Genomic DNA, 17,252 nt, shown 5'->3' with positions numbered 1-17,252 from the left:
GGCCCTCCGGTACCTTTTTTTTTTATTTTTTTGTTTTCGTGCGCCGTCGCGTTGTTTCGTCGTTTCTCCTTCTCCCCCACTTGAGATTTTGTTTGGCGGTAATGCGAGCGAGGGGAATACGTCAACCAGCGACCGACATTGCTCTTTATTATTTCTCCGAGAGGGCGTTCTCTCGCCGCGAATTGCTCGGCTCTATAGGGTCGTTCGCAGCCGGGCCCCCGCAATGTTTCAACGTAATTATTTCGTTCGGTGGATTTCGTGGCGACCAGCACGCGCCCGCGCGCACACACCTCCGCGGCAGCTTTGTTAAACGCGGAATCGTTAAGAAAGCTAATTTCCCGCATAAAACCGTTGTGTGATATGGGGCTTTGCCGGCTTAAACGGCGTCTTCGTTCTCCCCGTTAGACGAACCTGCCCGTAAAAGGGAAAAGGGATTACTGCTCGTAATATACTTCGCGGAAACCCCCGCCAAAAGGCAGAAAGATAGAGAACGTTTAATATTTAACGTAACTTTTCATCGCGGCCTTAATTGCAGATAGACGCGACCGCGTTTGATGGACACCTTGCACGGCTGATATCAAAATTTCCCAGCAGTCTCGTTTCACGAACCGCCCTCGAAAAACTTTTTAAAATGTCCGTAATAATAACGACCCTCGCTCGATGCAACCCGCCCTACAACCTAATGGAAATGCACATTGTAATTTTCGACGTACGGTGTCCCGTAAACACTTCCAGCAGGAATTTCGCAATACGAACGACATTTCATTCTCCCCGCTGGAAATCAAATTTTCTTCGCGATTAATACTTCATTCCGACAGACAATACAGTTTTCTTGCCTGTCTGTATCTACTGCCATACGATTTTACTGTACATTTTTCCGAAACAATCTACTATAAGAAGAGTAAGACTACATTGTAGGACCAATTATTCTACTCTATTGGGTTCATGCGATTATTCGAATTAATTGGCTTTCAGAAATGAAAATATAAAAGTGTCTGATGTCGTTTATAGAAATTTTGACTTTGATGTGGTCATACTGTAAAATGAAACTGTACACCGAATACGAAAATTGTAAAACGTGTCTCAGCTAAAAAAAGTACAGTTGCATTAAAAAAGTAAATCAAACTCAGAGGTCTGGGTAAGTTTAAATAACAAAAAAAAAAAAAAAAAAATGGTCAATGACCAGCGTCGATCGCTTAAAAAAATAAACAGAGAATCGAGCAAACCGAACATTGTTACAGTCAACTGTGGTTCCTCCGTTCGCGACGTTCAACAACATTCCGACAAAGAAACCTGGTCTATTGTTTCGAACGAGTCGAGCATGGTGAAGCATACCGAATGAAAAGTGAACGACGCACCCGTGATTTGACCGGCTGGCCAAGTTATGCCCGCGTGATGATCAAGAAAACAGTGTACGCTAACTTATCCGGGGAACGATGACAGGCTAGTTTTGTTCAACCGCTCGGGACGTTACGGCACATTAAAGCAGAAGTTCGTTTTATGGCCGGCAATTCGAAGCCAGCGTAATCGTTCCTACGTCGAACTAATAACATAACTGTGGCACGTAAATTGCGCAGCCTATCGATAACAGGGTCGGTACGATTGGTCTGTAAATACCACGGCTCCGCAGCGGCGCGGGCACATGGACACGTTGTTCCGGGTCGGCTTTTAATATTTGTTTTATTTCGACCGACTGTCTATTGTTTCTTTCAGCGCGGAAATTGCGCCGAAATGGAAAATGCGGACGCGAATTCTGCGGCCGGGCCGCAGACTTGTCAAACTTGAAATGAATTGATCAGGGGAGATGGACGTTAGCGTGTATGAGAAAAATGAGTAAACGCAATAATAAGAAGGAGTGGGCGGATTAACCCTAACCCTAACCCTGCGAGTTCTAGACCTATGCCCCGGAGTCATTTTTTACGCATGACCATATATCTCACTACGGTTTTCTTTCGATACAAGGCGACGGCTCGGGACCGGCTTTCGTCGTATTTCGGACGAAGAAGAAAATGAATTGTACGAATGAATGTGACAATACGTTATCCAAAAGAAGTTGTGGAGACCGGTTTCAACGATTTAAAAATTTTAATTTTGACGTGAAAGACCGTGATCCATGTCGGAAATCTTTTTCTAATCAAACATAGTACTTTTGTTTACCTAAAGAACGGCAGAAACTTAGACAACCACCTAATAATTTCCACGAAACACTATCTCGGTCGAGATGCCTGCTTGCCGGTTCTAACTCGAAGACTTTATCGGGATCGTTAGATCTCGGGCAACTACCCTAATCCCGTTGTAATATTATTGTAGTTGTACTGACGTTGCGAAACTCTGAGACTCCGATCAGTTTTTAGTCGAAATGTACAGCATATTCTCCAGTATAAGAATTGGGCATCAAGTGCAATTTTGAATAAAAGAGTTGCATCTTCTCGAGTCTATCAATTAACCCTCCGATCGTTCATGTAACCACGTAATTGATGATGTTTAGGATCACTGCTTTATTTATCCATTTTTTGAAACATATCTTTGCGTTGTTTCTAATGCAGCAGTTGTTCGTTTCATTAATTCGCCAGAGACTGTGAACGACGATTTTGATACTCCGAGTCTAGTTAGACCCGGACTTCGCCGTCGGAGGGTTGAAAAATTGCTGATCGATAGTTTTGCTATAAAAGAAAACTTCCAACTTGGAAAAGTTGAACATCTGGGAACTAAACGTATCGCTGTGGGAGTTATGAATTTTTCGGAGTATTTTCTGCAAAGTGATCTGCCCCGTTTCATCGACATAATTAATCGGTTTCGACTATTCATTCCGTTGCCATTTAATTCGCTCCGGATCCCGCGACGAACGCGATTATTTACAGAGCCGTGTCAATAGATATACTCGACGGGATTCCGCATGATTTCGCGAAATCTGAAAATGCTTTGTGCGCACTTCGACGGCATTAATGCCATAGCGAAAGATGGAATTAGTGCCCCGTAACAATCGGCGGTTTCATTGGAACCGATCGGTTACACAAAGCGAAAATAGTTCTCAAGGTAAGGAGATTATTCTGCGGGATATATACGATTCGAATCGATCAGCGCGAAATTAGCAACGCATTGAAAGCTGTATCGTGCCAACCATGTTAATCTCCAAAGCTTACTGTTTCCCGCGTGTTCATTATACTTCGTTCCACCTGAACGTTGTAGAATTATCATCGATCAGGCAATAGCATTACGATTCCATTATCTGCAACCGTGCTGATCTCGGCCTGACTAACCTCTGCTCGTTACCAGTCCGCCTTCCCATAACGATCATTTTGCAGATCATGATTCACCCGGAGATTCAACTTTGTTCAGAGAGAGTTCGTTAACACCTTCAGTCACTCTGACTTGCTTAATAATTAAAGACTCCTTTTTCTAACTTGAAAACGAACTTCGATGTTGTTGGGCTGGTGCTATCCAGAGGTAGCCAGCAAAATAATTTGTTTATTGCCGTGTTCACGTCCCGAAAGGTGACAGATAGCCGAGCCCAGGGATTCTGATCGGGAGTTCAATCGCCCTGACAGTTTTATCGATCTTCGTCTGGCGAAGGTGTTAAACCTGACGAAACAGGTCGCCACCGCAACACCGTCAACTTCTGATGGTGGGATTTCATCGATTGAGTTAGCGAGCTTTTCACAGTCACCCAGAAAGGTGGGATCAGCCTTTTTAAGTGTCTTAACGCCGCTACTTCTGCGTCCGCGTGTGGGTTCGTGGCGAGTCTTTGGTGGATACGATCCTATAAGATTTTTCAAATACACGCGAGTGGTCCTTTGATTTAGATTTAACGCAGTCTTTCAGCGAGGTTATACAAAAATCATTCGCATACGTCGTGCAAGCACAGAGGGTGGAAATTTAATTGCTGAGAAATAAGATTAGGCATTCATTTATAATCTGATCCGTTTTCTAAATTGTGGAGCCTGGCCATTTCACTGTGAACAATTTTTACGATAATGTTTAAGATGGATTTTTGCTGCGAAGAAAGGTGCAGTTCACTGGATATACCGTTTTATGTTTGTAACGAAGAGGGTACTGCGAGAGTTGCATTTGGTAGTATTTTTCTTAGGAATGACAACGAACGTCGAAATCTTTGATGATTGATGGGAACAATTTATCGCCCACGATTACATCCAGATCGGATACAGATAACGAATTGTTTGGGGCATTGTAAACCGCCCTACGAACACGAACGGGTTTACGAGTTGAACAATAGCGTACTCAAAGTTGCCTCGATAGTTTACAGGAACTACATTGAAGGATAGCTTGTTGTTGATCACGAGGGCCACTTTGTTGCGCGGGTGGTAAGAATGGTTTCCTGTAGTTACTTTGTAGGGTTGGATGATAAATTTAATTGTTGGGGAAAGTTAGGTCTGTGACGGGAATAACTCTGTAACTATATTTTGTTTGAAGTGCACCTAGACTGCGGGGATTTTTATGGAAAATAAAAACTTTCTACGGCAATTACAGGGTACTAGAATCAAACCAAAATTCTTTTCTTCTTTTAATAGATCTGCTAAGTTGATGATACTCTGTATCGATACTTTTGAATTCTTTTTATTTTGCTATTGTTTTTCATCTACTGATTTTTGTCATAAATGTACAAAATCCGCAGTCTATGTACATATATTTCTGATTGCTTATTTTTTAAAGACACCATTTGGAAATTGTAAACGGAAAATATATTTTAGTTACGGAAAAGCAATCAAAATAAATTTCGCTTCGTCGGACAGCATTGAACGCTGCTATAATTAAATCAATAGTCAAGATCCACATTCTGCAATCAATTGTTCAAATATACAATTGAATATTACTTTAATCGAAAATGAGAGCAGTATTCGTTCGTCGTTAAATTTTTCATGGAACGTATCTATATTTTTAACGACGTTCCGCATGGTTGCTCGAGTTTCTTTTCATATTTTTGTTTATTTTCCATCTTTATGGAAATAGTCGAATGCGAAACTCTTCGAATGAATAGTTGAGAGACTTTTCTGCACGGAATACTTATTCGACCAGCTAAGAAATGCAACGGAGGAAATCATTAACCGGTAGGCTTCTTGCTAATCATCTAAATTGATGTGTAATTAGGGGATGATTAATTCAGGACGATATTTAAATTATCCAAAGAGAGTTCGGAATAACTTTCGCATACATTTCGCTGCAGGTCTTCCAAGTCTGGATATTCTGCGGGGGTGGGATTTATTTCTCAATGGCCTTGACCGGCCAGCTAATTTCGCGCTAACTTTAGCGCATTAACGTCTCAACATATGAGGAAGATAAATGTAGTGGGGCTTGTTGTTGAAGATAAAAGCAGATTTTGTGGTATATCTCGAAAAGAGTATCATTTTTCATACTGTTAGAAAGTTTCGACATGTTTCTTTTGCAAATCGTTCGAGTGTATCGCATAAATATCTACTATACACTTTATACACACAGTATATGCGCGTACATTTCCCAGGAAAAAGTGGAGTGGAGAAACTGTGAAGTGTAGAAAAATGATATAACTTTCCCAGAATTTAGCAAAATTATTCTATCTGACTTTGACGATTTTTCACATTAGTATACCATTTGTACAACATAGAGATCGAATTAAAATAGAATTATATCTATAATAGATCCACGGACATTTGTTTGTCTATTCAAATTTCCTACAAACAAAATAAATTTTGAGATATTACTAATTTAACGTCATGCATTTAATGTTAACACTATTGTCAGTACAATGTCGCTAAAAATGTAACGTCACCAATGTAACCGTGTTAGAGGAGGGTTGCATGCATTTAACTGTCCCTCGTATTACATATACTCTAACGATTAGAATCTCATACATTTTTACCGTTTCTCACTCCATCTCAAGCTCATTCCGATTCAAACAAGCTCGCGAAAATCCGCGCTAGATAACCGTCTCGATTCAGCCCCAGCCGCGCGACACTTAACCGAGCTGCATTGGCGTTACGCTGCAACCACCCTTGGCATAGCCATCCCCGGTGGGAGGGAAGGGGTATAGCTGCATCTAAAAAGTTCTGGTGTGGGGTAAAACTTGTATTCCAGGGAGCGGGGTGTTATGAAAGCAGCCCTAATAGCTGGAACAGCAAGCGTTTCCCCAACGGTGTACCGGATCTGATTATAGTCCTCGTGGTGGCGCGGGCGGGTACACACCTGGTCGTGGAACGGTCTCGAAATGGACTGGCGCGTTAGGCCAATCGCACGAAATCTCGTGGCTCGTGGTTTTCAGTGGTCTGTGCAAAATAAAAATGTACACCAAATAGGAAAATGATATCACGTTCTAAACATGATCTTATCCGAAACTCTTGAACTTTTGCAGGAACTTCAAAGCGGCCCTAATCGTGGCTCGTGTCTCGTGGCTTTGAATGGCTATACTTTACGCGGAACAAAAATGTACATAGGAAAATTATATTTTTCTAGAATGTTGCTCAATATTACTCTCGCATAATTTTATGATAAACAGGCAGATCCTTCTAGTATAGTAGAATCTCAACAATCCACTGGTACCACGTTCGAAAAGATAAGACAAACATCACCGAATTTGAAATTTGCCTTTTGAAGTGTCTAACCTCGATCGCCGAAGCTTCGGAATATTTTTTAAACACTAGCAGACACGTCGATCTTAAATTTTACTGGCGGTTTTGTCGATCCGTAGACAATGTGAATATAATTTTTGAAATCCAGAAGCAATGATTTCACACGTAGTTATAGTGCTTCAAATATTAAGATCGGTTGAAGAGGTCCATATGAAAAATGATATGTTTGGGAATTTTCTAAAACGATACAGGTAGACGTATCGATTTTAAATATCGGGGGTATGTTTCGCAGTCCTTACAGAATAAAGTATAATTTTTTTATGAAAGAATAATGGTCTCGATGGAAATTATACTGGGTCAAATGTTAAGATTGCTATAAGAAATATATGTTCAAGGAGTCCACGTGGGGGATGGTAAATTTGGGAATTTAAAAAAAAAAAAACTAGTGGACATATCGATCTTAAATTTGGCAGGTGCTTTAGGCGATGCTCAGACAATACGGATATAATTTTTATACGCAGAAATGTTGATTTTGAAGGTAGTAATAGTAGTTCAAACATCGAGGAGGCTAATAATCTAGATTGCGACTGCCTCGCTTTCGCTTGGTGCATCCATTCTCTTAAAATTTTAGTGATCAGTACCGTGCTCGTCGCAGCGTGGCGGGGTGCACATCTGACCGTGGAATGGTCTCGGAATGGACTGGCGCGTTAGGCCGATCGCACGAAATCTCGTGGCTCGTGTCTCGTGGCTCGTGGAGGCGGTGTTGAAGGGCGCAGGCGTCCGGTATCCGGCGTCCGGTGGCGGCAAGCGGGTTCCGATTTTCTCTAGTGCCGCGTCAACTGCCGCTGGAGAGTCGTGTGCGTCGCATCCTGTCGTCTCCGAGGGCTCTTGTTTTCGCGCGACACCTTTACGCTATCGCGAGGAAAAGGAAAAAGAAAAAAGAAAAACCGTTCGAATCGCACAACCGATGATCTCTCGTCAACCGGTAGACCGGATGTCGCATCGACGACCGGTCCCGGCGTGGTTATGCTAGCCTCGAAACGAACGCGTGTCGCGCGAGTCCTTTATCCTCGTCCAGGAACGGTGTAGATTGATCTCCGCCTAAACGTGATATCCGTGCTGTCAAACGGAAGAAGTGCAGGGTGCATTTCGCCGTTTCGCCAGGTCCGCAACGTCCGCGTGGTCTTGTTCGGAGTGCTCGAGTGTGTGCAAACGAGGAATAGTCCTGTGTCCCTGGTAGCCGGTTGCAGCTTACAGTCCCGGGAAAAGGGGCAATTCGTGAAAGTGCGTCGGCTATGAATTGGTGCAAAGTGCAGGCTGTCGCGACCGTAGCGGAGACGTCGTCCGGCTGGAAAAGTATGCTTTTATCGGACGTCGGAGCATGAGGGACGCCGCATCCTCGACGTAATGGTGAGTGCTGAGCTCCCTTTGACGGGTTCGAGTATCCCGAGATCGGTGCGATCGGACCTGCCACCGCAGAGACGAAAATCCTGGCCAAGGAAGGAATCCGTGGTTCCGCACCGCTTTCAAAGTCCCTTGGAAATGCAGCTGACAGCGCGTATATGGGGGTCCATCGGGAATTTCCTGGGAAGTGCGTGAGGGTTTGCCAGGCTCGCACCGCAAAAATTGCGAGTGCTCGAATCTGTGAAAATCTACCACTGAACGCGTGGTCACGTGTGCCTCGGTGAATTGTAAAGGATCGCGGGGTAGTTTATTTTTCACGTCACCCGGAGCGACGGGGTTAAAAATAGTGCGATTGCTGGAATGAGCATCGCGTGTGACCTTTTTCCAGGATCTTCTCCGCTTCGGTATTATTTGCGCCGGTTTACTGTACACTCTCGGAACGGTAATGATGGTTTTTTCGGGTCACGCGTTTTTCTATAATTATCTGCTCATTTCTGAGAGAACTCTGCGGGATTGATGACCTGATTGAAGGTGGTTTCTCCAGTTTTTTTTTTTCGTTTTTCCACGAAATAATGGACGCACACCGGGCGAGCGAAGTTGATTCGCGTGTTTCACTGTTCGGTTTAAAATTTTCGTTCGAGTGGACGTACGGAAAATGTGATTCGCCCCGCGTTTTCGAGAAACGAACGTGGCGTAGTGGAACTTTTGTTTGGAATTTTCGTGCTTGATGTAGTTGACCGCGGCAGCGCGGTGACGATGGGAATTTGACAGAAATAATCGCCATTGAAAATTAAAAGCCAGTGGCTAATTATATCTGTCACGTTTAATGGATTATATTGGAAATTAGATGGTCAGCGCTGTGCTGGTCACCGGTGAAATTTTCGCAAACGTGTCGCGGCCAGGTCTGTCTTCTTTTTGCGGGATTCCGGAGTGTACAGTAACAAAACTGGCAGTGATATGCAAATTACCTATTATAGTAGATACCAGCATGAATCGTAATTTATCTTCATTTCTATTTCGAATCCCCGCGTGCGAAGATAAATTAATTTGACGCTGTGGAATAAGGTGATTAACTATGGAAGAAACGTGCGTACTGCTCAAATGTCATTTCAGCGATGTGTCACTGTACTGACAAAATGTATAATAAGAACCTTAATCATAGCTTTAAAAATTCTAATCGCTATAAAAATTCCGTCATTCGTCGCTGAAAATTGAACAGAAACGTGCAACGGCAATGCTATCGAATAAAGAATTCATTATCGCGTGGGATGTATAATAATCGCATATAATAATCGTGCGCGACGATAAAATACATCGAAACGAAAATCAATTAAGCTGCGGTCGAGAACATACTCGATCGAAAATATTTTTCCCGCGATACACCGCGAACGGGAGCGCAAGCTTGACATATTAATAATTAGGGGAATTAATGTTTCCCACTAAAATTTAACGACTCGTGTGATTATGGAATGGCCCGGACCAGCGCGAGCACGATAGAAATAGGATAGGGACGGTTTTTTATTTTATTTCCGATAGCCGGTCACGAGCACGTTTTAAAGCTTTCGTGGATGCGTCGATTTTTTCGTCGAAAGCTTTTGCTTGCTATTTGCACGAAAGGGTGGGAAGAGAAAGGGAGGCAATCAGCCATTAATGGCACGTGTCGGGGCGCGCAATTTACATACCTGAGTATGTGTCTGCTCTAGGTCAGACACAATGGCGCTTACGATTTTAGACTCTGCATTATTCCACTTTGCGCCAGGCATGTCGATACCTGGCGGATGAATAATCTCAATCGATCACATTAACTGGTCAATCGGTTTATCTCCTGGCCATTCATTGGAAGAATGATTCTGATCCCGGCACAAGAGCCTCGGTAATTAGCTCAGTTACCGCATACATTTCCATTAGTGAATATACCAATTTTATGCTAATTACGTGTTGCCGATGATAGCTCAAATGTTATTCAGTTACCGTGTCGACCATCCTGTTTCAGTAGTAAAAACAGTCCGTATTTACACGTATATTTACGTGACAAATGGACAAAGGTATGCACGAATTGGTCAAGTAAACCTGTTCAGGGATTTCGAATAATTTTAAAGTAAATTGGAAAAAGGAGGTAATTGTTTATGCGTTCAGAGATACTTGTTGATCGTTAACACCAAACTAAACTAACATCGATCAACTAAGAAAATAGTCCCTTAAAGCCTGACGTGACCATTTCATTGAGAAATTGAAGATTAGTAGTAGAAGATTTATTATGTCTGATCATGGTCAACCAATTCTACTTGTTCTGAATACTGGGACACGCGAGGCCATATTTCTATTTGATTAAAGAAGTAGATATTAAAAGCAGGTTTATTATGACGTAAATTATAAAGTACATCTAACAGGTATTAATTTGAGCAGCAATATAAAATTTAAAAACCGGTAGAATCGACAAATTAAAACCCCCCCTTTCGCTGTGAAATCTGACATTTCTATTTCGTTGAGGAAACAGATATTAAAAGTAAATTTCTGAAAAAAAGTGAATGGTGAAAGGGGTTAAACGGGTATTAATTCGAGAAGCCGGGAAAATTCCGCTCGATTAATCCCGTTTTTAATTCAATCGGACGCGTGTAATAATTAACGCCGACTATAATTTATCTCGCGCAACAAGATGGCTACGGGTTGTTCGCGACGATACATCGCGCGTCCATAATAAAGTTCGTCGCGGCAAACAGGCATCCGCAATTAAAGGCGATCAGATCAATGATTAACTGCGGCCCGGTCGAGAACTAATTAGAAAGTTCATCGATTTTTCACCGTTCTCCCGATCACGGTTCCCTCGCGTCGAAGATTTATCTTCGTCCCGCTCCTCCTCCACGTGCACGACCGTAGGCGTGAAAAATGATTTTCGAAAAGTTCCAATAACGGCCGCGGAACAACGCGGGCAACAGTTGCGTTCGCGTCTTTCGATTCGGGGTGTTCAGATATCACACGAATTTAATTTAGGTTTACGATACCACTCGTAAGTATTCTCTTATTTTCGACTTATTAACATTCTTAAAAGAAGAAGTACCCCAACGGCCCCCTTCGGAGCCCCTCACGCGGTATACCCCGTGGTAGTGGGGATAATTCCGCGACGTTTATCATCCAGGCCATGGCGACATATATGCCGAGAAATCCACCGCGACAATAGCCAAGTTGCTTTGATCGCGTTCTGTAACCGGCAAGCATATTTTTCACAGGTAATGATTTATTCGGCGACGATAGGGCCTCGGAGGCACGCACGTCGCTCATACGGCATCGAATCGCGTGTACGCGCACATGTATCGCACGCGTAAACGCGTGGCTGCGTCACCGAGCACATTTCACTTTGGCACACAGCCGTGTGTCAAAACTGCATTTACAAGCAACCGACTCATTCCGCGTCGAGTTTTTCAATTGTTCCGGCCCGCCCTCGAAATTGATTTCCCGTGTCACTGTTATTTTTCGACGCGTTTAATTACCTACCCGAGCCTACGCTCCCACGCCAGTCGACAAAATTATGAAACACCCTGGAATTTTTTAATTTAAAATTATTAAGATTCTAATGATGCGTACGTGCAAATGTATTTCTTTGTTATTTTAAAAATATTGCTAAAAGTGTGGGTAGCGCGTTGATATTTCTATAAAGTAATGCAAAATAGTCACTTTTTTAGTGCTCCGTAAACCTAGTGTTAAAGTGCACGCAGCATTAAGGCGTTACATAAAAAAGTTCGATAAAAGTAGGAGGAAGTACGGCGAAACAATACCACTTCGTCGAGAACATCGACGATCTGCGGGCAGAAGTGGAAAAGGCGAGGAATGGTCGGACAGGAATCTTGGTTCCTGCGCGATCTCCCGGGCATGGTCGATAAATATTGAGAATTATTCGTCGAAAGTGAAAATATAACGTTCTCGTCTGAGCGGGAGTAATGGACCAGAATGTCCGATGAGTTATTAAAAATGAAAAGCCCGGAACGTTCCGGCACCGCGGCGGCGTTCAACGCGTTTCGCTTTCACGTAGCCCGCGGCGAACAGTTTCCAGCTGATTTTAAAGTTCGAACGATATACTCGTTGCACGCCTATAACTTAGTGCGAACCAAAATTTACGCTACTGTGGCAGGTTTATTTATCGGGGGCGTTCGGAACCGGGTAGCTCTCGCAGTACACACAGGCCGAGGGTTTATGACTTCTTCTGCACTGTAGGAGCCATTCGGATTGCCAAGAAAACGTATATACCTCCGGCATTCGTACTTCCGTGTTGCAACACGTGCAATGATCGTAAATGCACGCGCTTACAAGCGTTTGAGGCATGCATACCGAATCGCGATCCCTTCGATACACTGACTGACGCGCGGCACACTTGATCTACGTGCTTCGCGCCGCTGATCTATCTGCGAATTTGATCCTATCCACGATACTAAACGCTCGACTTCGCCAATTTCAACTGTTGTGCGCGAACCGACCTTTTATATTCCCGTTCCGATCAATTCGGACTACTGCTGTCGTACATTTTTACCGACAACTCGCACGTAAATCTTATTTATTACTTTTTCTCACATATTGGAAAATCATTCTTTCTTTTTTTCTTTTTTTTGATAAATGCGCGAAGAATTGTGCATTTTTATGCGCTTTAGGCAAGTCTGGAGGCTGCTAAATTTTTTCAAATAATTTAGAAAAATGGGGTAACAGCGTACAAACATACGCGCGCAAACGAAATTTATGACGCAAGGTGTTAATTTGGCAAACGCGGAGAGAGGGATTGCCGAATTTTCGTCTGCGCCATTAATATCGGCACGTCGCAATTAAAATATCAAATCGCCCGGGCTTATAATTAAGCCGATATTTCAGAATTCTAGCCGGCACGCGAACAACGCGATTAACAGAGGAAAAACGCTGTGCTTTGATGCTATTCGTTTACAAACACGATTTATCGTCGGCGTGGGCCGCGCGTTCCGTCGCATATGTGCGTCAGGGCACATCGCACACGGGCCACGTGCAGATGAGATATCAAAGTAAATTGACACGGGCTTGCTTGGCGACCAACAAAAATAGTCCAGCACTTTCTGCGCGTTTAACCGCGCGAACGGTACAACCATCGGAGCGTATTTGCAGTGCAGAATAAGTTCTCCCGTCGGATCTCTCAATTCCCGAAACGGAAAGTGCAGCCGCGAAATGTAATGCAATCAAACCGGAACTGTGCAGCTTTGTTTGCTTAATTCCGCCAAGCACGTGTGCAGCGGCAGCGCCGGGCCTGTGTTGTCAGCGTTATTATTCAAGGTACGCACGATTGACACCAATGGCGAATAAAATCGACGAGAACAACGTTATTTGGCACGAACGTTCTTTGGAACAAAGTGCGTAATAACTCTAACATTTTTTACTGTACTTGTTATGTTACTATTAATATTATTATGAATATGCAATTTTTGGGAAAAATGAGAAATTATTTATTTCTTATTTTATTATTTCGTTCTGGCTTTGCCACAAAATAAATGCTTTTCAATTAAGCAGTGTACTCAAGCTTTAGGTGGAAATGAAATAATACTCGCACTCTGTTTCCGATAAAATCCAGATTCGTCTTTACTGAGGCTATTTTTTTAGATACATTGTAGTGTACTTGATTTAAAAGCTCGTAATTGTGGGTGCTGTGTGTAATTAAATGGTTGAATGTTTGAAATGGTTTCGAGTCGCACAGGTTGTAAGAATGAGGACTGCATAATCTTGCAATGTTAGGTAACATCGTGGTCACAATTTATGGAAGAACGCAGGTCATACGAGTGTCTGAAGTTACGTTGTTTGGCACTATCGCCAAGGGATTCGATGCTTTGAGAGTATACTCCCGAGCTATCGTACACACGAGGATGGGTCTCGCAATTAGGTTCATAAGGCTGCATGTGGGAGTATTGGGAAACTCCGAAAACCACCCTCGTCATGCTTCATATATCGATCCTTCTGCCTAGCCGCAAATTAACCGTGGGACGTAGCAATTTAGACTCTGTCACTTTCGGGGAGGTATTCATTGTTCCTCGTCAAAAACTGTCCGTCATAATGCTGTGCAGAAAATCGACATAATTGTAATGCGACCGAAAAGATTCGAATATCTGGCCGATGGCGATGAGGAAAGATTTATTTTTACGTTAACGTTGTCTTCAAAAACCTGCTATTTGCACAAACGTTAATAAACAAGATGATTCTAGGAAAATTAAAGTTTTGTCTTACTGTTCAAGATTTCTTGTATAAATTGTTTTTATATCGTTGTAATTACGGTATCACCGCGAGATACTGATAAATAGACGATCATAATTCGGGGTAAAGGTAACGAGGGTGTTAATTATTATTTTAATTCGCGTTGTGCCGCTTCACAGCGAAAGAAGTAGTTTTTTTTTATCAAATCAAATTCGTTGAAACGAATATTTGCGTTTTCATGCGAGGTACGGCCGCATGTACACTGCAAAGGAGAAAATAAATTGAATAAATAGATTGGAATTTTTTACCGAAGCTTAATGCTCGTTTCGTATTGTTTTCATTTTCACCCGTAGACTATACGTTGGCAAAATTTTATTTGTTCGCTTTGGAACACGTTGTCCATGGTCCTGAAGGGCTCAATTTTGAAAATATAAATTAACGTAACATCTCGCGTATGCGTATCGTGAAGTTTACACATTTTTTGTTCATTTCTGCAATATTTTATATCTGCAGAAAATTCATTGTATTACTTACGTCGACATTATCTGTCTCTATCGATCTATTTGTGGAAATACACGTTCGTTACGATTTAATCGAGATTCATTTTCGCGGAGATTTCAAAATATTGAACGTTTGGAAAAGCATTCCACTAAAAAATGACTGTTCCGATCGCGCCGTTTTACGCCGGAAAAACAGCCGATTTCGAAGGTAAACTCGAATGTTTCGTCTTATTTGCAATTCTTATTGGTACGTCGTGTCGAGGCTGGTACATTCGCATGGTTTATGACACAGACCACGGTCTTTCATTTTTGGCAGTTCGAACTGGCCGACCGAATAACGGTAGCTTGCTCGATGCTAGATTATAATTTATCTTATCTACGTCTGATATGCAGATCTATTTATCTTTAATTTTCTAAACTGCGGACATTATGCACTCGTACTTTTGAACCCATTAAAATAATTTAAAAAAGAACAAAATGTCCGTATAATTGCATAACGATTCGCTGTCTACATATAATTAGACATCGTATGTAAAATAAGAATTTACTGCATCGATTGCGAAAAACAGGTACCGACCAACAAAATTCTTTCTCTCTTCAAAAATCTGAGAAAGTTGAAAATATATCGACGTTTTTATATTCTCGTAATTTTTCTCCAATTTTAAATCGCACCTATTCGTTTTGGTTGGAAATACTACCATTTTATAGCAGTATCAAATAACAGTTTTGTGTTGTGGCGGCCAATACGTTAAATATAATTTCCACGAAAATTATATTGCACAGCCGTCGCGCGTCAGGTACAGCACACAGCTTTTCGCGAAACGTTTTGCGAACTGGTACACGTAACAGCTCTGAAATATTCGGAACTTGGTAGCGCGAAAGGAAATCCCGTATATCTCCGGCGTGTCTTCGATATCCGACGAATTCCACACGTCGGAGGAGTTGAACATTTGTCTTTGAAACTAGTCGGAGACAAACGCAACGAATTAAAAAACAAAAGAGAGAAAGGGAAGAATGGACGCCGCGCGTTGCCGGCGAGCAGAATGAAAGGAGATTTAACTAAATCGTAATGAAAAGCGACGGTGAAAAGGAAATTAAAACCTCCCCTTTAACCTGTCCTAATCCACGGTGGAGCGGGTTCAATAAAGCTTCCGTGATTTCCGGCGGTTAGACATTATAACTCGGTAATCGTTGCCCGCGGAACGTGTTATTATGGAAACGGTTATTTGCAAATGGCCAGCCGACAAAAGTGAACCGCGACGCAAGCGAAGAATAGCGAATACCACCGTGCGCATTCATTCACGCGTTCCCCGAGGAGACGATATTAAAACGTATATTAAACCTGCGCTTTTAACACGATTCTCAAAAAACCGCGTCTCAGTTATTGTGGTCAACGATATTGGCAATCTAATTGGCCCCTGTTGCCCTGTAATTGTTTCAGAATTAATTCAATATATGCTAAAAAATGTGTTTTGCGACGAATAGTTATTTTCACTCCTCCACGTATCAACTGAAATATTGTTCGACACTAACACATCGATATTGCTTAAAATTTTTGAACATGTCGATTTGTTTTGAATTCAAGGGTATTTATATGTGTTTCAATATTGCTTAACAGTGTCTGAATTTAAAAGTATTTTAGCAATTACAATAGTAAAGCAACAAATTTCTATAGCTTATTTTGTGAAAATCACAGTTAGAAAATTCGTCTAGCAACGGTGAAATAAAAATACCATTACTGTATCTATCGATATGTACATTTTCTTATACATCATATATTCGTAGATAAATGCATGAATGCAAGATATAATTAAAAGTATAATAACGAGTCACAGACGTCGTTATTTTAGGACGAAATAAAACTCCATTCGAATGTAGACGTACAGTAAATATCACGTTTCTTGTATTTCCTGTAAAATTATTGGGTATACACATTACAGAATGACCGTAGCCGCAAAGAAAGTCGTGCAGCAAGGGGTTAAGGAACGTTAGGCATACAAATGTTCAGTAAAACGCGAATTAATTCAAAGAATTAATTCAAAGACCCCCGGTGGTTGTCGCGGCAGTTTGTCGCACGAGGTGTTTGCAACGAGGTTATATCACCCGCGAAATCATAATCAGTTTAATCTACTGTTTAGATTAAAGCGGTAACCTGAGCAAGCGGACGCCGCGAGTATTTTGATTGCGTTTGATCGCGCGCTAATGTAGTTTGTGTAAATAAAGATTCATTTGTGGAACACAAGCAAACCGACAGTGCCGGGCCGGAGCGGGCCGGTTAAACAAAGTATGCGAAGAATATTTCAGTGCGTCGGCAGGCGTGATATTTGCCGTAAGTCAATAGAGAGAACGCGAACGAGCGTGTATACAACTGGGAATCGATCGACCCGCGACTGTATTGTAACTTCGGCCTGCATCGCGTTTTAACCTGCCACGTAAAGAACCCCGGGGGGGGGGGGCCCCCGAACAATGACATTTGAGACGATATTAGGGGAACATTGAATATTCGGCGGACCACGCGATTATGTGTGTACCACGACTACGCGAAAACCGCCAAATTACCTACGGACACGCACGTACCGCTTGGCGGCGGGGCCGC

At 42.3% G+C, this 17,252-nt stretch overlaps 1 protein-coding gene across 1 annotated transcript in view; it reads left to right on the top strand.

The window, feature by feature from the left end:
- The first annotated feature begins 7,772 nt into the window (after nucleotides 1-7,772).
- Nucleotides 7,773-17,252, top strand: part of Sol1 — a 575,562-nt gene continuing 566,082 nt past the window's right edge. Inside the window, exon 1 of the mRNA XM_076794675.1 lies at nucleotides 7,773-7,970. Within this exon, the coding sequence (XP_076650790.1) occupies nucleotides 7,968-7,970 (3 nt within the window). The 5' untranslated portion in view covers nucleotides 7,773-7,967. The remainder of the gene's footprint in view (nucleotides 7,971-17,252) is intronic.

Source organism: Halictus rubicundus, chromosome 10, assembly GCF_050948215.1.
Source record: "Halictus rubicundus isolate RS-2024b chromosome 10, iyHalRubi1_principal, whole genome shotgun sequence".
Taxonomy (NCBI): Eukaryota; Metazoa; Arthropoda; class Insecta; order Hymenoptera; family Halictidae; genus Halictus; species Halictus rubicundus.
The sequence above is the reverse complement of the archived record's forward strand: the minus strand, read 5'-3'. Positions and strand labels throughout refer to the sequence as shown.